Below are 26,954 nucleotides of genomic sequence, written 5' to 3' on the forward strand. Positions count from 1 at the left end.
GACACCACTTTCCTTGTTCTGTTCTCCTTCACACACATTTTACCCAGCTGACATCCGTCAGCACTTTTAAAGAGTTTGAACAACGATAATGTTCCAGACATGTTTCATTGTTTAGCTGATAAACTTCATCTGCCCTTGTTCTCAAGGAACAATGTATCGCTGATATTTCAAAACCCATCTTAAACACAGGCACTTGGGAGAGGTCTGAGGTCACAAGCATATATTAATGCATTTATTTTCCAGAACAATTTCATACACTGGAATTAAAATATCTTAAAGTGCTTAGTTGGAAGACATGGACAAAAACATAAAGCTTCAATGTCATCATTGTATGAAAGCCTCGCATTATTAGGGAAGCAAAACTGATAAACTCTTAAACATAAAACTGATGTAAAAAACATAAAAATGTACAGTGGTTAGTTGTTCTTCCATGTATGTGAAGTTTAAAGAATCTCTGCATAACAAACTTGTCCTATATGGGTATAGATTCTTTTACATTATTTGAAAGTACTTTAACACTTTTAGGATCCTGACTGTACAGATCTCATGTCCGTATACTGTTATTGCTGAATTGAAACGGTTCTCATGTGGCATCATTTAAATAACCCACTGCAGCACTGTTTTTAAGAGTGTATGAAAGGATAAAAAGAAGCCGAAATGGAACGATTACTTTTTTCTTAAAAAATTATAATCTCTACTATTCATGTCTCCTTCTGAAAATACTGAATGAACTAGAAAAGAAAGAAAACTTGCAGTGACTAGACTGCTGATTAGGAAAGCTAACCTCTATCCCTGCGATTTATCAAATTATAGACCTATATCGAATCTCCCCTTTATATCTAAGATCTTGGAAAAAGCAGTAGCAAAACAATTAACCTCTTATTTGCATAGGAATCATCTATTTGAAAAATGTCCATCTGGTTTTAGGCCACGTCACAGTACAGAAACAGCACTAGTAAAAATTATAAATGATCTTTTATTATTCTCTGACAAACGAAATGTGTCTCTGCTAGTTCTTTTTGGTCTTCGTGCAGCATTTGACACAATAGACCATGCTATCTCACTAGATAGACTGGAAAACCTTTTTCCTGGTCCTGGTCCAGGTCCTACCTCACTGATCGCTATCAGTTTGTTAATGTAAAGGGTGAATCATCTGTCCTTGTATGATGTCCCACAAGGCTCTGTTTTAGGACCTATATTATTCACAATATATATGTTACCATTGGGCACCATTATCAGTAAACACAGCATAAGATTCCACTGCTATGACACTCAGTTACACATATCAAGCTAACCGGATGATAAAATCAAACTTGGCAAGATTGAGGACTGTGTGAAAGACACAAAAGACTGGATGTCGAGTAACTTTTTCTTACTTAACTCAGCTAGTCCAGAACGCTGCAGCCAGAGTCCTCACAAGAACCAGAAAATTTGATCATATTAGCCCAGTTTTATCAACCCTGCACTGGTTACCAGTTAAATTTCGCATTGATTATAAAATTCTATTACTGACCTATAAAGCTCTAAATGGACTCGCCCCTCAGTACCTGAGTGAACTTCTCTCCTACTATGAACCATCATGCCTACTTAGATCACAAGGCGCTGGCTTACTACTGCTACCTAGAATTAATAAAGTTACATCAGGGGGGAGAGCTTTCTCATACAAAGCCCCCCAGCTCTGGAATAATCTTCCTGTTAATGTTCGGGACTCAGACACAGCCTCAGTTTTTAAGTCTAGGCTAAGCCTTTGGTGATTAGTTTTCCCTGTCAGATCTAGACCTGCCGGAGTCTCTGCTGCTCTGTTATACTGTAATCTGTGAACAGTCACTCTTTACAGAACTGACTCTGCATTTTCTTCCTTTCTTTGCCGAGTTGAACAGCTGCCCACCTTGTGCGTCTGATGCTGCTGGCACCTTGTGCCCTGAACAGGTGCCACTGCTCACAGCTTAACCCCCACTGTTGCTGCTGCTGCATAATCATAAACTTTAATTTTTAATTTTATTTTAATTTTATGATTTTAATCATAAATCAAATCTTTTCTTTTTTTCCCCCACTTTGTTCTATAATACTTCATAGTATTGCTTGTAATGTTTGCTCTCTGGTGTCGACCAGAGGAGGATGGGTTCCCTTTCTGAGTCTTGGTTCCTCTCAAGGTTTCTTCCTTATTTAGGGAGTTTTTCCTTGCCACTGGCTTATTCATGGGGTCTTGGACCCAGATTTTTCTTTTCTTTTCTTTTCTTTCTGTAATGCTGATTGTTCTGTACAGCTGCTTTGTGACAACACCTGTTGTAAAAAGCACTATATAAATAAACTGCTTGCTTGCTAAATCAATCAAAGCAGCTTTAAAAACTAACACAGAGTTAGTTAGTGATGGCATAATTTGAGCTCAGCTGCTGCCCTTTACATTGTGTTAGAGCTTCATGATTATCGAACAAATAGAAATTCTCCAGCATTAATTTGAATAAAATCTCTTTACTGCAATGTTACCATTTTGGAGATACTTGTTTTTCTTTGGACAGAACCAATATTCTTCATGTGTTCCAGCTGCTGCACATCTTCAATGTTTATAAGACTAAAATGAGTATATTGTAATATTATTTTATAAGACTATATTGTAAAAACACCACATAATCTTAGAATAAATGCAAAAATATATAACTATATAAATACTTTTAAAAGTATTAGGAGTTCCTTGTTTTTGTTAAAAAAGGTAGTTTATTAAAATTACTATGTATTTTGTTAATATTATTTGTATGTATTGTATTACATTACATGCTTGTAATAACATGTTATTATTGTGTTCATATACATATATATATATATATATACATTAATAACGTGTTTTTTTTTTGTTTATTTTTTTACTTAGTAAAAAGTTATATATCGTATATCGTATAGTTATATATATATATATACAAATATATATATATATGTATATATATAAAGTTATATATACTCCATCAGTAATAAATTTAAATTTGTTTAAATATGGCACTTTTTCTGTGAATGTTAGTACACAATTTCAATTTATTTGCTAATTTTCATGCTTTGGAGGAAAAAATATGAAAATTAAAATGTGCTATTAAAAGTTTTATGTTTTTTTGTTTACACTGTGTTACATTAAGCAAATACACAGTAACTATGTGTTAAACTGTGCAGAAGTGTGTTCCCTGTGGAGGCTGTTTTTTATCAATGAAACAGGTAATTTGACTCGGGGAGCCTTAACTTTTACACATGGCTGCACAGGTAACTTTACAGGAGAAAGAAAGGGCATTTCTATTGCTTAATTCATCATGAAATTATATAGAGAAACAAATGAGTTTTCGCATTTCTTCTCCTTCCATTTAAGATTCCTTGCTCAGCTTATAAAAGCACTTCCAAAAACTGTGACTCATGCATATTTACTTTACTTTACTAATGCATACTTAAGTAAATGAAAAGCTAATATGTACTTATAGATAATGAGCATAAGACAGGAAACCTGAGAACATATATTATTACACCTGAGAGCAAATGTTTCCATTTCAGTCAATAGAATCTGTCATGTTAGCAAAAGAGTGTGTCACGCCACACTTTACTTAATTCAAACGTGTACATTGGCACATGAATAAAATGCACTTCCACGATCTACTTGTCTGATTCCTATAGATTACTGGGAGGTCAGGAGCAGGAGGGGCCCCCACACGGAGCTATGATGGCTTCAGTTGTGGGAGAAATATATGAATTTGTTTTTGGTTATGAATTTTACCCAGAAAATTGTTTGAAATGGCAAGGTCTCTCAATTGAGTACAATAATAATGAGCAAAGAGAGTTAGAAGACCTGTGCTAATACTAGAAGTACCATACCAGTTAATTTGTGAAGACATGTATCAGTAACCAGAGCAAATGGAAAAGGCGCTGCTAGCCAGCTTCTTATTCAAATTTTCCATCCCATCTTAAATGAAACAGCAGTTACATGTTACTGTTACTCCCATTAAGGCGGAATGGAAATTTTTAATATAAAGCTGGCAAATAGTTAGCCAACTTCAGCCTCGTAGAGCAGCTACTGTTCTTCACAGGGTTTAAGCAGTTGCTAAGTGCCAGTTCTGAACAGACTGAACAAATAACTCATTCCATAGGGATGTTAATAGCTACCATTTTTGCACCTCTATTTAGCTGTGGAGTCTACCTCTATTCGTTTGTATAGTCCATCCTCTAGTCAGTTGTAGAATCCACCTCTACTTGGTTGTAAAGTCCATCCCTCTCTTCGGTTGTAGAGTCCACCTCTTTTTGGTTTATTTTACATCGTCTAAGAAACTGACTTGTGCCATCAGTGAGTGCTCATGCATTTTAGAAACAATGGTTGAAAAAAATTATAATTTGGGGAATTACCAAAAAAGAACAAAATACAAAAATAAATGTTAAAGTTAAGCTAGCATTTCTTTTTTAGCTCATCTTATCATGATGCAAAAACAACAATATGCATTGTTTTGTCAAATTTGCATATTCTTACACCCCTAGTACATCAGACAGTAATGGCAGTTTATGGAAGAATGGAGGGATGGGAATGAACAAATGAACGGAAACAGTACATAGCAAAAATCATGGGTTAAAAAAAGGGAGTTATGAATTGGTGAAAACTGGCAAATCAGAAATTTGCAGTTGGTGCAATACACATATTTGGTAAGTTATTAATTGTATGAAGTTGGTCACTTTTCTGCAAAGTGGACCTCATTTAATGCTAGTTAGTGCCTTGAATGTAAAAGTTTACTTTTGGAGTCTGATACCAGCAAGAGAATTCTGTTTTACAGTTTAAATAGCCTATACGAAAGGGTTTGAGACTATGCTCAGTCAGCATAGCCAAACAGCATAGTAGATCAGCTGTAGAGTCTCAGCAGTTAGTTAATGTAACGGGGAGTGAGGAGACGGACGCATATGCTGAGATAAGCGAGATTTATTAGGGGCAAATCCAGGGTCATAGTCAAGACAGTCCAGGTTCCAATAATTGATACAGACAGAGTTGTGGGTGGACAGACATTAGATTTCAACTAAACTAAACCAAACCACAAAGACAATCCAAACAGCGTCAAGACAACCCAATTCCACAAACAAAGACCGGCAAACACAAGGGGCAAACACAGGGCTTATGTACACAGGGAAAACAAGGGACAGGTGAAAACAATCAGGGGTGGAGTCACAAAACAAGGGGCATGAATCAAAACAAACGCACATGGAAGACCTAAACAAAAAGCACAAGGAGTGGGAGGAGCCAATCGTGACAGTTAAGCACTTAGTTAGACAATTACAGCAGAGTGTGTGCTGTTGTGTTATGTGGTGGATATTCACACACCAGTGACAGAGCAAGAAGCAGTTTCAAAGCCTGATGGTAAAACTTTCTGAATGTGGTGGTCTGGGGCATTGGAACTAAACTCACAGCCTGTATATAGATGTGGGGGTCTATGTGTAGGTGTATATATGAGAGCAGGTGGATGTGTGGGTGTATATAGAGGATGAATGTGTCTAGGTGTACATATATGTCTAAGTGAATGTGTGGGTACACATGAGGGTAGATGTATATGTGGGACGGGTGTGTGTATGTGTGGGGGTGTGTGTGTGCGGGGGGGGGGGGGGGGGGGGGGGGCTGTGTGTGGGTCCGGGGGTGTGTGCGGTGGGGGGGGGTGTGTGGATGTGCGGACGCCCGCGTTCGCATGGGCATGTGGTGCTGTGTGGTTGGTGTTGCTGGGCGGGCTGCTCTCTGCGGTGGGGGAGGTGGGGGCTTGGGCGGGGTGGCGGCATAGGGTGTCTCCGTGACCTCCCCGGGCCGACCTCATCCTGCCTCGAGCGGGGGGACAGTGAAACGCGGAGCCTCATGAGCCAGCTAGTCAGCTGGCTCTCCTCTTCCAGAGGATCATTGCCTCTGGACCTACATACCCCCCCTCCATCCACCCCCAGACACACACACACACACACACACACATACACACACATACATACATTATTCCCCCACCCAAGCAAACACACACAAACACACACAGTACTCATACATTTAGGATCCTGGTGGCAATGAGGTTGACCCGCTGTCATAGCCTCACTCGTCTCCTGACGACTGTCTGTCCCTCAGTTTTTACTGCACTTTAGACATTCAGGGCTTTTGAGGGGACGGTGTAGATGGACACTGCAGACCAGTGGCCCGGTGCTTAGCCCATGTTTGCCTACACACCTGTCCCCCCAATTTTAACTACACCATAGTATCACACCCTACCCCACATTCATATACACCAACTCCTGCACTCAACACTTCACTGGAGGTGGAAGGGTGGGAAGGTCATCCCTCACCCGTTTCCTGCTCCCTACCGGGGCGGGGTGTTGAACGCCGGAACAGGGGCTGGGCCGGGGGCATTCCTGGCGTTCTGGGGTTGCTGCCCGGGCCCCCGCCACCCCCGCCGTGGAGGGTGGCCGGTATGGCGGTGCCAGCCATGTGGCATTGTATGGTTGGGTGGGTGTGGGCGTCTGTGCACCCGCGCGCATTCTTCCCTGGCGTGCGCCCTCGGACTCGTGTGCAGTCGTGCATGTTCCTCCCGTGTGTGCGCCCCCCCGCACGTGTGCACGTTCGTCCCATGTATGCATCCATATACAAACTGTTACTGGCTGGCCTTTCCATTCGCCCCCACCTCATCTAGGGGGACGGGGGGGTGTATATATGGGTGGGTGTTTGTACATATTGGGGTGATGTGTATGTATATATGTGGGTGTATGTATGTATGTAGGAATGTATATAGGTGTGGAGGTATGTGTGCGTAGGTGTATATATAGGAGTGGAGGAATATAAGGGAGTGAAGGTATGTAGATGTATATATGAGGTTGAGTGTATGTGAGGACAGCTGGTTCTGGGTCGGGGGATTGTTGTCCCCGGTCCTCTCCCGGCTGCTCCCCTGTGGTTGCTACTTCCCCCCCAGATGGGGGGCGCCTTGGGGCTTCAGGGCCTGGCCTGGTACTCCGGCGTGACGGTTGGCCCGCTCCCCTGGGTGGTTGGGCTCCGGGGCGGCTCAAGGCCCCTCGGCGGGGATGGGGCCCTGCTGGGTGGTGGTTGGCTCTCGGGCGTATGAGGCGCTGGGTCTTTGCTGCTGCCTCGTGATGGGGAGGGGCATCCTGGGGGCGGCTCTGGTTCCTCTGGTTCCCCTGGACCTGCGCTCCATGGCTGGGGGGGGTGCTGTCCGGAGTCCCCCTCTCCCTTCCGCTGGGGTGGGCATGCAGGGGTCACTGGGAGATACGGCCCAGGGTCTCCACTGCTCCTGGGGGGGGGCGCGGCGGGCGGGATTCCCTGGTCTTTCTCTGCCTTCCTCTGGCCTCTGGGGGGATGTTGTCGCAGCTTTCTGCCCTCGATATTGAGTGCATCTTGTGACAAATTTATACTGTACTGCACTCACAAACACACACACTCACATACACATACATCACAGTCATTTGTGTAGTATCTCCAAGTGCTGTACGTCTCAGGTACACTTTCTTCTCTTTTCTCAGGAGCAGCAGTTGGTGAACCATCGCCGTGGCATTTGCGCTGTGTTTTTCTTTTTTTTCTGCCCTTATGTTATTTCCCTTTTTTCCCCCCCCCCCCCCCCCACCCCCCGCTTATCTCTCCTCTCCCTTCTTTACAGATTCCCCTGGCCTGTCAAGTCTGGCATGATGCTAACACATTTTCATTAAAATATCAAATGTATAAACAAAATGAAATCAAATAATTAAAAAATAAATAAAGAAAAAGAAACACTGACAAGATGAGCCTATAATCTATAGTGCTCATTTTGGAAAAGTAAATCTGTTTGGTACAGTAACGCAGTCTGACCATAATTCTGATTGCAAATCTGCCAGACAAGACAGGCAAAAAAAAAAAAAAAAAAAACTCACAGCCTCCAAGCAGTGCTCTCATGGCTGCGGGCCTCCAGGGGCTCCACATTAGTGACACCAACATTAGAGGAAAAGGGATTTTACAGTACTCTGTAAATAAATAAATACCATTAATATCATAAGTACTGCATTTATATGTCAGTTTGTTTCTTTAACCATTTCCAAACCTCTCCTTATAGCAGGCCTGTCTTCACTGTAGTTACCTGTGTGTATGTACCAGTATTAATTGTAGTTACCTGTAGTAACACCTGGTCAGGGAGACATCTGGAACCGTACTTTGTTCTCCTTAGCTCGCAAGAGTCGAATATGTTTTTCCAAATAAGAAATTCTTGTTACTTTTTGCTGTATTATTACTGTGTTTATTTTCATCTATTCTAATAAGATCTAGTGTTTTTACAGGCAAAACACCCTGTTTGCCAAGATAAGTGGTTTTAAACAGTGTGCTTAGGTAGAATTTGCTTCAGTTCATTTCAGAGTAAAGTAAATCTCTAACTGTCAAATTTAGGAGCAGCTTTTCTAGCTTTCATCTCATGCATAACATATTTAGAAATAGGGATAAATAGGGATAGCGCTGTTGCCTCACAGCAAGGAGGGCCTGGGTTCGATTCCCCGGCCAGGTGACCGGGGTCCTCTCTGTGTGGAGTTTGCATGTTCTCCCTGTGTCTGCATGGGTTTCCTTTGGGTTCTCTGGTTTCCTCCCACAGTCCAAAGACATGCAGTCAGGCCAATTGGACATGTTACCGGCAAACACAAGGGTGTGAGTGATTGTCTCTGTCTGTCTGTCTGCCCTGCGATGGACTGGTGACCTGTCCAGGGTGTATCCTGCCTTTCGCCCGAAGACTGCTGGGATAGGCTCCAGCACCCCCCCGTGACCCTGACAGAGAAGCGGCTTAGAAAATGGATGGATGGATAAAGAGGCTGAAGAATGTGCTGTTGAGCAAAGTCCATACTACACTTTTTAAAAAGATCTCTGGTAATAGAATTGCTTCTATATTAAACCATGAACACTCAAAGAACCCTTGGAATGATGAAAGGGTTCTTTGTATCGTGAAAAGACTCTTTGGACAGATGGAGAATGTGTTGTAGATAATTCTATACAGACCTCTTTTGGAAAAGGTTCTATATAGCACCAGAAAGGGCTCCACTATTGTTTTATTATTTTTTTGTATTATATAGAACATTTCTTGCTAAGAGTGTGAATAAAAAGAAAAGCGTAGATTTCTGTCACAGACTATACACTCTTAAAAAAATGGTTCCTCAGGGGTCCACTAGTAATGAAAATGGTCCTATACAGAAACACAAACACTTTTCATGATAAAGGGGTTCTTTGTATTGTGAAAGGGTTCTTCAGACTTATGGAGAATATGTTGTAGATGATTCTACACAGAACTTTTAGTGAAAAGGGTTCTATGTAGCACCCGAAAGAGTTCCACTATTGTTACACTCACATAGTGTAACACTAGCACAACCTTTTATGGGCCTTTTTAGAAAGATTCTATACAGAACTATCTACAGCACATTCTTCATTCTTAGAACCATTGTCTTTACTAAAGACGCTATAAGTCATGGCTTCTTCTTAATCATCTCATTCCCACGCCTTACTAAGTCGTGGCCACGCATTATCTTTATTTATACAGGATGTCACCGGCGTGGCTCCGCGCTATAGCGGACAGATCCTACCTGAAGAACCAGCACGAACACTCCTAAAAAGTTTTTATCGGCTCCAGGCCGGAGGAGGCGATATACACCAACTAAAACGCTACTACACCCCGCATACCAACCGAAGAGCAGCCGCCTAAGAGGAGTCCGTCTTGGGCACCGTGTCTGTCCAAAATGAACAAACTGGAGTATCTGAATTCGTTTCTGACGCAGCGCTTAATGACAGTGGCCGGAGAAATCTTTGAAGCGTTTAAAGACTCAGTCAGTGAATACCAGGGAGAGATAGCGCGCATTAAAGAGGAGAATCGCTGTCTGAGAAAAACGCTCGCTGAAATCGACACTAGCAGAGTTGAGCAACGACCAGGTACATTAGCCCTTACCTCAACTACAGTAACCTGGGCAAGAGGCGACGTGAGGATAGCCTAGGTTAGATTTTAGATTTTGTTCTTACTACATACAGCTTCTAAATCGTGACCACAGTAATATTTATCTACTGCTAATCTTATAATACACAGGACGTAGGACGAAAAATGATCATTTGTACACATTTGTCTCTGTCTGGTCGAGTGCCTGCATTTTCTTTGCGTTAGTTTCGTTACGTTGAAAGAGTTGAGTTGTAAAAGTTTAAGCTTAACAGATCAGCTCTAGAATTCATTGTTTTTGTGTATTTTTTTTTTTTTGTTGTTCATTCAGTAACTAAGGTTTACCTGTAAAGAGTCCGTTAAAGGGTCAATTTCATAGTAAACACACACAAACACACTTTCATAGTAAATATTGTTTTCCTTAATCTCTTTTCATAAAAGAGGTCCACGTAACATGTAAACATGACCCTTGAGATCCCAGGCTTATTATTAGGTAACTAGATGGACTGCAGTGCTGAGAGTTATTTTTAGGTTATAGAATTGTATAATTAGTAGAACATTTGACCTGGTTAACCAAAGCAGCAATAATAATAATGATCATCATCATAATCATAATACTAATAATAACTATTGCAGCAAATACAATAATTGTAACAGTAGATAGTTCTCATTTAGCCTGTTAATGTGTTTTATTATAGGCTATCCATTACACTGCTGATCAAAGTTGATCAGTTTATACGTTTATACATTCCATAATTATATATTAATATATATATATATATATATATATATATATATATATATATATATATATATGTGTGTGTGTGTGTGTGTGTGTGTGTGTGTGTGTGTGTGTGTGTGGAGTTTGCATGTTCTCCCCATGTCTGAGTGGGTTTCCTCCGGGTTCTCCGGTTTTCTCCCACAGTCCAAAGACATGCAGTCAGGCCGATTTGACATGCTAAATTGCCCCTGGGTCTGTCTGCCCTGTGATGGACTGACGACCTGTCCAGGGTGTATCCTGCCTTTTGCCCAATGACTGCTGGGATGGGCTCCAGCACCCCCCGTGACCCTGAGGGAGAAACGGCTTGGAGAATGGAGAATGAATGTGTGTGTGTGTGTGTGTGTGTATGTATATATGTATATACAAACACACACACACACTCACTGCCCACTTTATTAGGTACACCTTGCTAGTAAAAGGTTTGACCCCCTTTTGCCTTCAGAACTGCCTTAATTCTTCATAGCATACTTTCAACAAGGTGTTGGAAACATTTCTCAGAGGTTTTGGTCCATATTGATATGATAGCATCACGCAGTTGCTGCAGATTTGTTGGCTGCACATCTATGATGCGAATCTCCCATTCCGCCACATCCCAAAAGTGCTCTGGATTGAGATCTGGTGACTGTGGAGGCCATTGGAGTGCAGTGAACTCATTGTCATGTTCAAGAAACCAGTTTGAGATGATATGAGCTTTGTGACATGGTGCATTATCCTGTTGGAAGTAGCCATCAGAAGATGGGTACACTGTGGTCATAAAGGGATGGACATGGTCAGCAACAATACTCAGGTAGACTGCTGCATTTAAATGATATTCAGTTGGTACTAAAGGGCCCAAAGTGTGCCAGGAAAATATCCCCCACACCATTACACCACCAGCAGCAGCCTGATCTGTTGATACAACACAAGATGGATCCATGCTTTCATGTTGTTTACGCCAAATTCTGACCTGACCATCTGAATGTCGCAGCTGAAATCGAGACTCGTCAGACCAGGCAACATATTTCCAATCTTCTACTGTCCAATTTCAGTGAGCCCGTGCAAATTGTAGTCTCAGTTTCCTGTTCTTAGCTGACAGGAGTGGACTTCAGCTGCTGTAGCCTGTCTTCTTCAAGGTTTGACATGTTGTGTGTTCAGAGATGGTGTTCTGCATTCCTTGGTTGTAACAAGTGGTTATTTGAGTTACTGTTGCCTTTCTATCATCTTGAACCATTCTGCCCGTTCTCCTCTGACCTCTCACATCAACAAGACATCAACTGCCGCTCACTGGATATTTTCTCCTTTTCGGACCATTCTCTGTAAACCCTAGAGACAGTTCTGAAATACTCAGACCAGCCCGTCTGGCACCAACAACCATGCCACGTTCAAAGTCACTTAAATCACCTTTTTTCCCCATTCTGATGCTCGGTTGGCACATCAGCAAGTTGTCTTGACCACCTCTACATACCTAAATGCATTGAGTTGCAGCCATGTGATTGGCTGATTAGCTATTTGTGTTAAGAAGCAATTGAACCTTATACCTAATAAAGTGGCTGGTGAGTGTATATGTATATGTGTGTGTGTGTGTGTGTATATATATATAGATTCCAGAGGAGGGAGGCTTCTATTTTCTCTGATAGCCCTGTGTGAATAGCGCAGTCTATGAATGGCACTGTTGTAAAAACTCCTAAATGTTAACTTTACAGAAGAAGGAAAAAACTTAGTTTCCTTTATTGTAAGTCAATACAGGACAGTCAATCAGAAAAGTAATCATTCAACATTTATCATCTTAAAGAATTTTTTTGCTTTTCGTTTTCCCCTTGAGGTCCACTTGTTGTGTGGTTTTGTGTTTCAGAAATGGTACCATTTTCCAGCCTCTCTTTATCCCTAAGAATTGAACAGGTTATTTTTATTACTGTGCCTTTAAGACTGGTGTTAGATAAATAACCTCTGTTCTGATTGGCTGCCATATTAGGCATCTCATTAAAAAAAGCACTCTTCAGAACTTTAATATGAATTGGGGGAAGCTAAACTGCTGTTGGATAAATGGGTGAATATATGTAAATGAATTGGTTCTTGTGACATCACAGAAACAATGAATTCAAAGTGAGTTCAAAATCAATTCATTTTTCCCTTATATGGACCATATAGACTCAGGAATGAATGGTATGTTATGAATTTTTTAACAATGTTTACATTTTTCCTTGATGTGGGCCCTTTAACTTTGTAACATGTAACGTTTGATGTGTAGAACCACACCAATGTCACAAATTTATGAGTGGACCTTAAGGAAACCAATAAAATTCAAGGCAAATACGGGCCCTTTTCATTCTGATTTGTCATTGTACAAACGTTTATGCATTAATAAATAATAAAAATTAATAAAAAAAAGTTCAGTTCAGTTATAGTTAATTCACTTTTTCTAATAGATATCATCACAGTGCCACAAGAGTAGGACTGCACTAGAAATAGTATCCTACTCTAGGGTAATCCTGTTCTTTTTCCCCACAGGCTCCCAGACCACCCATGCGGATGGAGTTAAGAAGCACAGTTCAAACCCTAAGCCTCTGGACTCTGAGCCTTCAGTAATACAAGTAAAGCTGGAGCTTGCAACTCTAAAGCAGGAATGTGAGCCACAGCCATCTTTGATTAATCCATATACATGCACTTCTAGCCTCGCAAAGCCTGCTCATGGTCCAGAGCCAACTCGGAATATTTCAGAGAAACCTGTAGTCTTTGAAGAGGAGGACAGAGATTTAGATATTATGGTGAAAGCAGAATCGGATGGATCCCAGCCTTTTTCTTCCAGTGACAGATACTTGGCCGAAGTGCTGGACGAAGCAGTGACCGCTCAGGCTGGAGATGAACAAGACGCTCTTTCGTGCTCTTATTGTGACCAGACGTTCGATGAGCTTTCTCATCTAGCCTCGCACTTGCAGAGTCACATGGTTTTGTTTAGCTGTGAGGTGTGTGGTAAGTCCTTCAAAAAAAAGGGGACCCTGAGGACGCACATGATCGTTCACCAGAAAGAAAGACCCTTCTGCTGCAAGTTGTGCGGGAAGTCATACAGCTGTGCCAAAGTTCTGAACGTGCACCTTATAAGTCATACGGGAGAGAGGCCCTTTGGATGTGGCTACTGTGAAAAGCGCTTCAAACTGAAGAGTCACCTGAAAGAGCACGAGAGGATCCACACGGGCGAGAAGCCCTTCAGCTGTCCAGTGTGCAGGAAGTGTTTCAGCAGGTCGAATGCCGTCAAGATACACATTCGGAATCATCATCGCGAACAGTTACAGTTATCACTGTGAACCAGTAGTCGAATGCAGAAGCGAGGTCGAAAAGTCTGAAGAAGTTCAGATCTGTTAAAAATAAGTATAGTTGTGTCAGAGGGGGGGCTGCCCCCCAACTGCCTCTCATCCTGAGATTTATTGCTTTTGCTCAAGTGTTAACACTTTGTTGTTTTTATGGTCATCTTACTTTCTCCTCCTGCTAGATGTTCTTTAAGATGTGTTTGGTTGGTTCCCTGAAAGTTCTGAAGGAGATTTTTGCAGACAGAGCTGGTACAAACCAGAACTGTATGTTTATTAAAGCAGAGGCTTACTCCCAATGACCTTTATTCATCAAAGTCGCACACAGTCAAATCTGATCATAAAATAAGTAAATTCAAATAATAAGTGTTTAAAAAATGTTATTTTAAGAGAATGATCACACCTTACAATCACATCAATCTATAGTTTATTTCACATTTTATTCTTTCTGCTTGTCACAATTTTAACACTATAAATTTTTGTCAGTAGGCGGTCACTCACTGCTTGACCTCAAACTCTGCTCATTGGCTCACTAGCCACTGAATGCTCCTGTTTTTTGGCTCTTTACTGAAACTTCTGCTTGAACTAGGTGTAAATTACATAAATTATATGTAAATGAGGTGCTGGAAACCTGTTAATGTCATGAACTGAAGCTGATTTATTATTTGCCCTCAAATCTCCCCTTGTTTCCACGTCGTCGGTCGGATGCAGAGTAGTTCAACGTGGTCAAATATGCGCTCTCTTATACGCAACTTTGATGAATAAGGGACCATAATAGTGAATATATTTGAATAACTTAGATACCTAAGATACCTAATTCATAATGATATCAGAAAATTACATCAAAATTTATAAAGAAATATATTTTATATTTCTTCAAAATGCTAAATAAAATGCAGTGTTTATAATGCTGGTAAAAATGATCAGAACTGATCATTATTTATTTACTTCGCAAATATTAGAAACCTTTAGCATTTTTGTTTTACCCACAGTCTGTCTGCCGAATCCATAATTCCATCCATAATCAGTAATTGGGACAACATGAAAATGCCTTTCACCAAGATTTGTCACACTGTAAAATTCTGTATAGAACTTTTTTAAACACTGAAAACAAATGTGCTGTTCCTTATTGGACATTAAATATATGACATTTATATGTTCTTATCTCTTTTTTTCCTGCGGTGGTTACAGAGAGTTGGATTGCTGGTAATTGTATTTGGTAAATATGTTGCTGACTTCCTGAACTCAAATTAATCTTATGTCTAGATTAAATAGGACTTTTAATCGTAAAACACCATTGGAGTTTATTCTAGACTAGGTGTAATCCTTGTCCAAGAATACAGCCCATGAAGTATTGAACATTTTAAATGGTCATATTCTGGAAAGCCACATTTTCCTTACCTTTTTGAAATAAAAGAGTTTGACATGCAAATTGTAAATTCCAAAAATGTTGGGACAGTATATGAAATTCAAATAAAACAGATTTTTGAAAGCAAAAAGTGATGATTTGTAAATCAACTTTGACCTGTACAAAAACAATACGAAAACAAGATGTTTAACGTTTTACTTAGTCTTGTTAATTGTTTGTGTGAATATACACCTGATCACATCCTGATATTGGTGCCTATAACATGTTCCAAAAAAGAGCAAAAGCAGCTATTTAAGACTTGGAATATTATTAAATGTTAAAAAAAACAAAAAAAACAGGTGATGCAAGCATGCTTGAGTGTAAAAGGTGCATTCGTGAAAAGCCTAGTTTAGGTCTAGAATGGGTTGAGACTCCCCCAAAATTGTGTTAGCGAATAATCCAGCATTTTGTGACCAATGTTAACACGCAATTGTTTTGACTTTGGGTATTTCACCCTCTATGGTGCATAACACCATCAAAAGGTTGTCAGTAAACACTACATTCACAAATGCAGCTGTACTATGCACAGTGTCAATGATGTCCGGAAACACTGCCGACTTCTCTGGGCCAGGCTCATCTGAGATGGGCTAATGCACGACAGGAACATATCAGCCGTTAAAAGCTGGGTTTCCGAAAGCGTTTAGATTTAACATGATTTAAGACTATTTGAGATGATTTTAACATGGTAAAGTGTGTATCACGCTGATCACTCTCTCTAATCCTGAGTTTCCTATGAGATGCCATTTTTTGGAACGTGTTGCAGGCATAAAATTAGCAGTAAGCGTATATTTCCAAAAACAAACAAACAAACAAAAAAAACAATTCATGACGTTGTACCCTAGAAATCACAGTGTTTTCATGGTTTTCAGTTTAATAAAAGTTAATCAGTATTTGATTTCTGTTTTTATTAGCAGCTCATATACTGTCCAAGTTGTTTTGGAATAGAGGTTAATGGTTTGTAAAGACAGAGTTTCAAAAAGTTCTATTCACTTTTCAGTTTGTACAATTCATAGATGGACGGTTGTGGGCCCTTTAGAGCACGTGTCAGCCTCCAGCACTCTGACTCAGGATTGAACGAACTGAAATCAGAGCGTTAGATGAAGGTAAACGCTAATCTCCGCAGGAGGCGCTGCGTGTGGAGGAAAGTGCTTTGAGGTTTCGACAGGTGGCGCTGTTGCCAAGACCCGAGACTTTTAAAACCACCAGGAAGAAGAAGCCGGAGATTTCGTTTGCGATGGCCTGCGCTGTAAAAATGACTCAATTAGAGACGCTAAATTCGTTTTTCTGTGAACGTTTAATGGCTGTGGCTGCTGAGATATTTCAAGCAGTGAAGGACACTCTCTCTGAGTACCAGGACGAAATGGACCGCTCCAAACGGGAGATTGTTTATCTGAGGAAAATGCTAGCCGAAGTTAGCATTAGCGCTGGAGCAGGTGAATCATTCGCTCGGTTTCCGCTGTAGTATAAGCTAAATGTGTGACCTCGACAAGCTGTATTACAAAACGAAAAGACTTTTTTGTATTTTATATTTGTATTCTTTATTGTTATGCAATATTACAGTTGAACAACGCTCTGAATTAAATGTTCATGACCGTCTCGTTTTAGTTGAGTTAACGTTAATTGTGGATTGTCTCAAAGGGTTAATTGTTAGTTTAGTGTTAGTTACTACATAATAATAATAATAACAATAATAATATTTATTTTAAGCTTTGCTTTTAGATATGTACATTGTACCGGTACAAAACTGAAGAACCACGCGTAACGTTACTACTGAAAAAGGTAGTTCCTCTGGGTTTCATTACTGGTTAAAAGGAAAGATTCTTTTCTATGTAGACTATATAGAAACATTTCATTTTGAAATGGTTCTTTAGATTGATGAAGAACGTGTTGTATATGTTTCTGTGTAGAACCTTTTTGAAAATGGTTCTATAGAGCACCAAAACGGGTTCTTCTGTTGTTACGATGTCAAGCTTGTAACAATAGAAGAACCCTTTCAGGAGCTAAATATAACAATAGAACCATATGTAACACCTTCCCTCAAAAAGTATACTTTCACGTGCTGAGAAGCATTTAACCATAAAATGGTTCTATATAAAACAGACTAAGTTCTAGAATATCAAATCATTCCCTTTACTAAAAAAACCTTGAAGAATCGTTTTAAAAGTATAAAATAAACCCGTCTTAACTTATGTACTGCTTATTTGTTGGGGAAAATGTGTGAATATGATTTTTTTCACTGAACTGCTTTAATCTAGTCCAGGCATCTATATTAACAGTGCACAGGTACATTATATGTGCAGAGGAAGGCACCACTTCCAGTTAGTTATTCCACCTACTTTAAGATGTACCCATTGCTCACACAGGGGTTCAGTTGTGCAGTGTGTGTAATCCCCCTAAAAAAAAGCATTACCAATAGAATGGGATGCTCAGGAGCAGCTGCATATGAGCCTAAGATCATCACACCCAAGGGCAAGCATCAGCTAGGCTGATTTAAAACCCTGTATCATTGGGCTGTGTTGTCTGTGGCGATGGAGTACCATCCAGTACCTTTGGCAAGAGTTGCAATCCAGAACAAATCATTCACCATCAGCACCTGACCTCACTAATGCTCTTGTGGCTAAATGCAATCAAATCCACACAGCAATGTTCAAACTAAACAAAACTGTAGTTAAATTTCCTATTAAGCCTGTTAACATTTTGGACATGGATGTTGTAGCTACCTGGGGACTAAAATAAAATCTTTTAGTCTCTTTACTAAATAGAAACAATTCTGTGGTGAGGTCATCCAATCCTTGGTGTAAAGTGTTTTTTTTTTTTTTTTCTTCACAGATGCACAGACAAACCAGGCAGATGAGTTTCCTGTTGAGCAGCAGAATTCCAACCAAGAGCCACTGGAGTCTTCAGTGATCCAGGTGAAGCTGGAACTTAGCACCATGGAGCAGGATTCTGAAACACAGCAGCCTTTATGCGAAGCATCCACTTGCTGTGTCCCTGCCGTTTCCGCCAAGGCTAGTGAACCACCCCACTACAAAACGGGTGCCGCAGACGAGGAGGACGTTGGTGTATGCACGGACTCCCATGTCACAGTCAAATTGGAGCAGTGCTCGGATGAGTTGAATTCCTGTGCGATCCAAACTGAAAGTTTATGGAGCCAGTTTAGGAACGCTGAAGATGAGGCAGGCCCCCACCCTTCCACTCAGTTTGACTTTTCTCATCAAACGTTTAACTTGCGAAGCCCCTCTACAGAAAATGTACATCATTACAAGGCATGTGCCAAGCCTTTCAGAGGAGGGCTTTTGAAGACCCACATGGTAGTGCATCATAAAGCAAGAACATATCGCTGCGATTTGTGTGGGAAGTGCTACAGCACTTCGTATGCTCTCAAACTCCACCTGAGAACTCACACAGGAGAACGGCCGTACACCTGTAAGTTCTGTGTGAAGACGTTCAATCAGAAAGCTCACGTGAAGGAACACGAGAGGATCCACACAGGTGAAAAACCCTACAGCTGTTCAGTGTGCGGAAAACATTTCAATCGGACGTATCAGGTGAAGGTGCACATTCGGAATTATCATCCTGATGAAGTGGCTACTATCATCAGAAGTCGGCAACATAAGTGATAGTTTTGAAAGATCTCAATCTTAATTTACTGCATATCAGGAGTTCTACGTTTTTTTTCTTTCTGTGAAGGCACTGCAGGCTTTGTAGAAAATTATTATGAATTAGTGATGTGTACACAAGTTAACACTGTATTCATGCTAACAGAGTATGTGCTACCATGCAGAGACTTTTTTTTTTTTTGTTCATTTTAGGTTCTATTTCATCTAGCATTTTACTGTGGGCAAGTTATTAATAAGCGTCTATTGATGTTGCCATTCTCAAGAAAAAGACATTGATGCTCTGTCTCTTCTCTCATTCCCAATATTAGGGCTACAACAAAATATTACACAGACAGAGCCTGTGATTATAATTGCATACATCAATTTTGTATCTCCCTCGTCACCCAGATTGCTTTGGCAGTTGGCTTGTGTTTTCAGGACAGCGCTCTACTTTTTTGGCAATCTCTGGTTTTGGCTTTAGAAAGGCAACAACATTCTTGTTCACAGCTGTGTTTTAATGAAAATAAGTTTGCTGCTGACCCTGTTGTGATGAACGTACCAAATCAGTCATTTTAAGGCTGTTCTACTTGGCCTGTATGATTGGCCCTAAACCTGTTTTCTGTCGTACATTGCACTGTTTTGTTTTACTAGACGTTTTGAGGTGTAACATAAAGAATAAGAAAATGAATAAACAAAAATTGAATGCTCTCTTGCAGTGTTTGCTTACATGCACCAGTGCCTGCTCATTGTGACGTATCATTGTGATTGGGTCCCACTTTGGTTTTCATGGGATTTGTCCATCAGATTGTTCACACATCCAAATAGATAGGGCTTCAGAAAAAACAATTTTTTTTAGACATTCCAATCACTGCTTTGCAGTCTTTGCTTACCCATTGTACAGACACACTTCCAAAACTACATATGTGACAGCTGAAAGCCTGAAATTTTGTAAGACACGTGATAGTCTTAAAGATTGAAGGACAGTGGACTATCAATTTCCAAGCTGGAAAAAATGGCTATGTCTGTGATAAACCGTTGGCTAAAGACAGACCATAATCTATGCATACATTTGTGCTTTTACAGTGATTCTTTCAACAAGGGCCCTGCCATAGAGCACCTGCTGCTGTTTTCCATCTATGAAATCTGACTGAAATGTACTGGTCAGGTTACCACTGGTACTCAGTCATTTTTCAGAATTCTTAGAGCGATTGTTTTTCTCACATAATTGGCCCCACCCACTGACCATCAAAACAGGATTGGTTGATTCCATGGTCAGTTCTTAACTTTGAGCACCAGGGTTTCTACATGGTCTGGCTTTGTACTCTTACTTTGTAAAAAGTAAAAGGCAGAGCTTTGGAAGGGATATGAGAAAGTGAGCACAATGATTTTCATTCAACATTTCCCATACTGTACTGCACTTAATCCAAAAACAATATATATTTATTTAAACTGGTTTCTATAAGCCCTGCGATGGACTGGCGACCTGTCCAGGGTGTATCCTGCCTTCCGCCCGAAGACTGCTGGGATGGGCTCCAGCATCCCCCCGCGACCCTGACGGAGAAGCGGCTTAGATAATGGATGGATGGATGGATGGTTTCTATAAAAGGATTAAGGATATCAAATGGATTCTGCCCTCACTAGCTAGAACAGACTGAGCAGGTCAGCAGGCTAACGCTACAATAATAAAAGACAGACTTGAAGCATTTAAATAAAGAAAAACTAAGACATAAAGTAAAGGATGTTACATGGCTTTTATGAGCTAAAAATGGGTCTGTATTTAAACCAGAGCCGACATAAAAATCCCATATAGTGCCAAGCTAACCCTGCTAGCTTGACACTAACATAGCTGCCATGATGAAAGGAGCTGGTTTGAAAAACGGATTTCTACTTTAGACGTTGCTGTGTGCTGCACTGCCTCTCAGAGTAAATGAGCTAAATGACTTTTATTATGGAATAGTTTGTGTAGCCTACAAGCAGACTAAAGCGTTTCCCTCACGCGGATTCGGGTTTTTGTTCACAGATCAATGAAGGTAAGTTAACGTTATAAACATTGGTACACAAGTATTCTAACATCAATAAAAATTATAGACCATTTTATCATGTATTATATTAGGATATTCAGGGTGTTGGCTTTTTTGATTTGTCCATAAATCACATGGGGTGGCTACAATTAGATGTAGATTAGCGTTTCTTACGGAGCCCGTGAGGGGCCAAAAAAAATTTTAAAAATCACATTGCGTTCTCTCGCAAATGTTTTGCATCAGGATGGGAAGGTTTGCAATCGCTTGCAAAGGTTTGCTTTGCTTAAGTTCAGACATGAAACAGCTCTTTGAATTCGCGAGGGAACGCATTTTTTTGCGGTGAGGGAATGCAAAACGTTTGCAATGTCATTAGCCTTTTCTTTTTTTTAACCAGGGCACCCTTTTTAACCAGGGTTCCGTGGTTTCTCTTACTTTCATCTCTCTTTTTCTTTTCTTTTCTTTTCTTATTTATTTATTTTTTTGTTTCTAATTGCACAAAAACATTGTAGGTGGCGCTGTGTACCCGTAGTTTGCCAGCCGCCATAATCCAAGGAAGAGGAAGAACAACAATCCCTTTTGCAGCGGGATGTTTGGCCATGGCGTCCTGTACTAACATCGGGAAATTTGAATCTTTAAACTCCTTTATCCACGAACGACTGACGACGACTGCAGGAGAGATATTTCAGGTAGTTAAAGACACCCTCGCTGAGTTTCAGGAGGAAATATATCGCTCCAAACAGGAGAATATTTACCTGAAAAGAAGACTAGCCGAAGTCAGCCGCGGTGAATCAGGTGAGCTGACCAAGTTAACCCAGCTAAACTAACTGCCTCGCTCACTAGCTGGTGGTCAACATGAACTAGCTCTGTGTTAGGTTTGGATTAAAACTTCTCAGAAGTAAAGACGCTGGTTTAACAGCATCTATATTTCTCATTTTTACTGGGTTTTACTGCTACGAATGGAATTTCTGATAGAACAATGCACCTTTGCTCTGTGTGTGTGTCAAAGATTTTTAATTAACATTTCTTACTGCTGTGGTAAAATGGCTCTAGCCATCGGGGGGGGGGGGGGGCGTCTTACCCCAGCAGACTAACTTTGTCTTCGCTTCAAAATATTTTAGATTTCTACAGATGATGCATTTATCCATTTCAAGTTTACACACCTAATGTCTTTTGAATTTGTACTTATAAATGTAAACAAAAACATATGTATTCATCAAAATGAAGTGCTATCGTCCAGATTAAATTTCAGACTAGTTATAGCATAGCCACTCAGTAAAAGCCTTTAAGATTAGATCTGGCCTCTTCTTTTGATCAGGGGGTTAAGGACCACTGGGGGGCTTCTACACCCCCAGGTTATATTACTGTAGCTCTTCTTTTCATCTTCTTTCATGCCTTGTTAAGCTCAAGTAAATTCTACTTCTTATCCAGTTTAAGAGGCTAAAAACACAGTTAATATTTTGTGATCTTTACCTGTACAAATTTGCTTTTCCTCCAGATGCTCAGACTAAGCAAGAACCGTTTCCTTTAGAGAAGCAGAACTCCAACCCAGACCCACTGGAATTTGAGAAGCCAGTAATACAAGTGAAGCTGGAGCTTAGTACCGTGCACCAGGATCCTGAGACACAGCAGCAGTTATGTGCTCTGCCTGCAAGCAGCTTTGAACATGCAGGCACAACTCACAGTTCACCCCACAGTGTCTCAAATAAAGTAGGAGGAGACAAAGATGTTGATGTGTGTATGGACTCATATGTGACGGTCAAAGTAGAGCAGAGTGACTCACAAGTGACTTGCTCTGACAACGCAAGTGCAGTCCACAATGGAAGCAGTGGTACTCTTGTGGGAGTTCACAAAGATGAACCTGGTCAGCGTCCCTCTTCTCAGTGTGTCCAGTCATCTGGTGACTGTTGTCACCCACCATCTCGTGTGGAAAACAGCCTGGCAGGAGTGCTGTTTCCTTGTGAGGTTTGCAGCAAGTCCTTCAAAAACAATGTGCTATTGAAGAAACACATGCTGACGCATCAGAAAGAGAGAGCACACCGCTGTGAATTTTGTGGGAAGTGTTATAGTCACAGTCATGCACTGCAAAACCACATCAGAACTCATGCAGGAGAGAAACCATATCACTGCAAATTCTGTAATAAGACTTTTGATCGTAAGGGCCACGTGCAGGACCATGAAAAGATTCACACTGGTGAAAAACCTTATAGCTGTGCGAAATGTGGAAAGCGTTTCATTTGGCTGAATCAGGTCAAGCTCCACATTCAGAATTATCACCCGGAGGAAACTGGTATAATTATCAAAAAATCAACAAAACAGGGCATCTTGAAGATAGCTCACCAGAGCGAAAATAAATATCCTTGTGAAGTGTGTGGAAAGAATTACAGCAGCCAGCATGTATTGAGAAACCACCTTCGAGTCCATACTGGCGAGAGGCCGTTTAAGTGCAAATTCTGTGCTAAGACTTTCACACAGAAAAGCCATATGCTGGAACACGAGAGGATCCACACTGGAGAACAGAAATATAGCTGCTCAGAATGTGGCTTGAGTTTCATTTGGTTGCGTCAAGCCAAGGCTCATGTTCAGAATCACCATGACCAGTGTGCAAAGATTGTCAGAAAATAAGGATTTTTTTAGAGTTGAACTTTGATAATATTTGACAAGTAGTGGAGAGCGGGGCACAAACAGACATGGGGTTAAATATAGCATGTTATTTTATAAAGTTAACACATTCAAGTAAAATGCAATTTTAGTCATGTTCTTGTATCCCAAATAGCAAAGTCATCTGTGAATTTTGAGTTTATTTTTCAAGATTCACCCTAAAGGCCATAAAAGTACTAGAAAAGTAACTTGTATATATTTATCAGTTACAATATAACACCTGTATTTTTTGGAATCCCCTTCTTGGTGGCTTCAGTATAGCACCATTTTGAAGCACGTCAACAACTCCTAGTGAGAGCAAGCCAGACTGAAGTATAGCCTCCACATGGCAGGGTTAGTTTTAACACAGTGGTACAAATAAACCTCACAAGAAAAACAATAGAATTAGTACTTTTTTGACATTGAATGCAAAGATTTAACAAAAAAAGTACTGCAGATGTCAGTAGATATTTTATCACTTTGATATATGCTGTTCTACTTTGTGGGCAAAAATTAATGTCATCAATGACACTGCCTCTTTACTGTAATCATATATATGGCTTTTTGACTGAATTGTTCAGAAATGGTAGGTGATGGAAACAGAAAGATTATGATTTCATTTGTAGCAGAGATGTGTAACTTGATTGTGTATAAAAAAAAATATTAACCATAAACCAAAATATTAGGTTGTGCCCTGCTCACCTCTTTTACCTTCTGAAAAATTAAAGTGCCAAAAGGGGCTTTTTAGTTCAAAGCCAATGGGGGGGAAAAACTTCCACTGAGTGGTTCTTTAAAGACAATCGTGAACCTTTCAAAGGTTTCAGGAACTGCCACTTAATGTAAAGGTTTTGGGAAGAATCATTAAATGCCTTGTCCAAACATACTTGGTTCTTTAGTGAAACAAAAGTGGAACTTCTGTGGCATGGCTGTAAGAATCCTTTATGGCACCTTTTTGGTCAGTCGCATAGAGTTCACTTGCTGAATGTGTGCCTTGTTTTTGAACCATCATGTGTTCAGAAACTAAACTTTAACAAACAATATTTTTTTGTCCTCTACCTCTTTTGCCTCATATGATTGTTTTGATTAATAAAAACTAGTTTTTTTGCGCTGCTACATGGGATGTTTTTTTTAATTTTTATATATATATATATATATATATATATATATATATATATATATTATTATTTTTTTATTTTTTTTTTTTTTTGCATGGAAACCAAACCAAAATGCAGAGGTTTCAAATATAAATGTTGCTGAACCTTTAATGTCAAAATCTAGAATGAGCTTCAGTTTTAAGACTAACAACTTCAACACAAAGAAGCCATTATATAATGCACATTGATGCTATATGTAGCTGTGATTCACTTGAGGAAATGGCCATCAAGACAGAGGTTTGATTCCTCAGCAGGTGGATCTGCAGCACCTTGCAAAATTATTCAACCTCACATGCACTGTGACATTCTGAACCACAGCGTGATCCTGTCCCTTTGGAAACTGCACCGCATGGCAGTTGTCCAACTCGATAACAACCCCAAACACACGTCCAAGATGACAACTGCCTTGCTGAGGGTAAATATGATGGACTGGGCAACTATGTCTCCAGACCTAAACCCAAGTGAGATACTGTGTATATACAACCCCAATTCCAAGGAAGTTGGGACATAATGTGCCATAATGTGGCTTGGCATTATCTTGCTGAAATAAGCAGGGATGTCCCTGAAAAAGACGTTGCTTGGATGGCAGCATGTGTTGCTCCAAAACCTGTATGTACCTTTCAGCATTAATGGTGCCTTCACAGATGTGCAAGTTACCCATGCCATGGGCACTAACACACCCCCATACCATCAGAGATGCTGGCTTTTGAACTTTGCGCTGATAACAATCCAGACAGTCCTTTTCCTCTTTGGCCCGGAGGACATGACGTCCACAATTTTCAGAGAACCTTCTCTGGGCCTGAGCTCATCTGAGATTGACTGACGAAAAGTGTCCTGTGGTGTGCCGAGTCCACATTTCAAATTGTTTTTGGAAATTATGGACGTCATGTCCTCCGGGCCAAAGAGGAAAAGGACTGTCTGGATTGTTATCAGCGCAAAGTTCAAAAGTTCATTTCTGGGTGTTGTTGATATATGGTTTTTGCTTTGCATGGCAGTTTTAACTTGCACTTGTAGATGGAGCGGCGAACTGTGTTCACTGACAATGGTTTTCTGAAGTGTTCCTGAGCCCATATGGTAATATCCATTACAGAATGATGTCAGTTTTTAATGCAGTGCAGCCTGAGGGATCGAAGGTCATAGCCATTCAATGTTGGTTTTCTGCCTTGCCGCTTACTTGCAGAGATTTCTCTTTTGATGATATTATGGACTGTAGATGATGAAATCCCTAAATTCCTTGCAATTGCACATTGAGAAACGTTGTTCTTAAACTGTTGGACTGTTTGCTCACTCAGTTGTTCACAAAGTGGTGAACCTCGCCCCATCCTTGCTTGTGAATGACTGAGCCTTTCAGGGATGCTCCCTTTATACCCAATCATGACACCTATTTCCAGTTAACCTGTTCACCTGTGGAATGTTCCAAACAGGTGTTTTTTGAGCATTCCTCAACTTTCCTAGTCTTTTGTTGTCCCTGTCCCAACTTCTTTGGAACGTGTTGTAGGCATCAAATGCAAAATAAGTGAATATTTGCAAAAAACAGTAAAGTTTATCCGTTTGAACATTAAATATCTTGTCTTTGTAGTGTATTCAGTTGAATATAGGTTGAAAAGGATTTGCAAATCATTGTCTTCTGTTTTTATTTATGTTTTATACAATGTCCCAACTTAATTGGAATTGGGGTTGTACATATATGTGTGTATACAATGTATATGTGTGTATATATATATATATATATATATATATATATATATATATATATATATATATATATACATACACTGTATTACACATTATATTCACTCATCCATCCAAATCATTGAATTCAAGTGTTCCAATCACTTCCATGGCCACAAGTGTATAAAACCAAGCACCTAGGCATGCAGACTGCTTCTACAAACATTTGTGAAAGAATGGGTCACTGTAAGGAGCTCAGTGAATTCCAGCGTAGTGCTGTGATAGAATGCAACAACTCCAGTCATGAAATTTCTTCACTACTAAATATTCCACAGTCAACTGTTAGTGGTATTATGACAGTGGAAGCGATTGGGAACGTCAGCAACTCAGCCACAACGTGGTAGGCCACATTAAATGACAGCGGATGCTGAGGCGCATAGTGCACAGAGGTCACCAACTTTATGCAGAGTCAGTTGCTACAGACCTCCAAACTTCAT

General features: G+C 40.3%; 3 protein-coding genes across 4 annotated transcripts; all 3 read left to right on the top strand.

The window, feature by feature from the left end:
- The first annotated feature begins 9,667 nt into the window (after positions 1–9,667).
- LOC108436471 (zinc finger protein 510-like) lies at positions 9,668–15,121 on the top strand. Its single transcript, XM_017712989.2, has 2 exons — positions 9,668–9,907; positions 13,174–15,121. The coding sequence occupies exons 1-2, from the start codon at positions 9,718–9,720 to the stop codon at positions 13,965–13,967; spliced, it is 984 nt and encodes a 327-aa protein (XP_017568478.1). The 5' UTR covers positions 9,668–9,717; the 3' UTR covers positions 13,968–15,121.
- A 1,368-nt stretch (positions 15,122–16,489) lies between these two features.
- LOC108436464 (zinc finger protein 558-like) lies at positions 16,490–19,682 on the top strand. Its single transcript, XM_037532311.1, has 2 exons — positions 16,490–16,808; positions 18,205–19,682. Exons 1-2 carry the CDS (start codon positions 16,610–16,612, stop codon positions 18,993–18,995), a joined length of 990 nt encoding a protein of 329 aa, XP_037388208.1. The 5' UTR covers positions 16,490–16,609; the 3' UTR covers positions 18,996–19,682.
- Positions 19,683–20,917: 1,235 nt separating this feature from the next.
- Positions 20,918–24,745, top strand: LOC108434927 (zinc finger protein 12-like). 2 transcript variants are annotated; one of them, XM_017710375.2, is made up of 3 exons: positions 20,918–21,004; positions 21,505–21,787; positions 22,491–24,745. In XM_017710375.2, the coding sequence occupies exons 1-3, from the start codon at positions 20,999–21,001 to the stop codon at positions 23,615–23,617; spliced, it is 1,416 nt and encodes a 471-aa protein (XP_017565864.2). In that variant the 5' UTR covers positions 20,918–20,998; the 3' UTR covers positions 23,618–24,745. The 2 variants fall into 2 exon arrangements, with proteins under 2 accessions (XP_017565864.2, XP_037388207.1); XM_037532310.1 differs by lacking the exon at positions 20,918–21,004 and adding an exon at positions 21,211–21,334.
- Positions 24,746–26,954: the final 2,209 nt, after the last annotated feature.

This window comes from Pygocentrus nattereri, chromosome 21 (genome assembly GCF_015220715.1).
Source record: "Pygocentrus nattereri isolate fPygNat1 chromosome 21, fPygNat1.pri, whole genome shotgun sequence".
Taxonomy (NCBI): Eukaryota; Metazoa; Chordata; class Actinopteri; order Characiformes; family Serrasalmidae; genus Pygocentrus; species Pygocentrus nattereri.

Coding starts and splice junctions, on each gene's coding strand:
- LOC108436471 (XM_017712989.2), top strand. CDS start 9,718: ATGAACAAACTGGAGTATCTGAATTCGTTTCTGACGCAGCGCTTAATG. Junction 9,908..13,173: donor CAGAGTTGAGCAACGACCAG/GTACATTAGCCC, acceptor TTTTCCCCACAG/GCTCCCAGACCACCCATGCG.
- LOC108436464 (XM_037532311.1), top strand. CDS start 16,610: ATGGCCTGCGCTGTAAAAATGACTCAATTAGAGACGCTAAATTCGTTT. Junction 16,809..18,204: donor TAGCATTAGCGCTGGAGCAG/GTGAATCATTCG, acceptor TTTTCTTCACAG/ATGCACAGACAAACCAGGCA.
- LOC108434927 (XM_017710375.2), top strand. Junction 21,788..22,490: donor AGTCAGCCGCGGTGAATCAG/GTGAGCTGACCA, acceptor CTTTTCCTCCAG/ATGCTCAGACTAAGCAAGAA.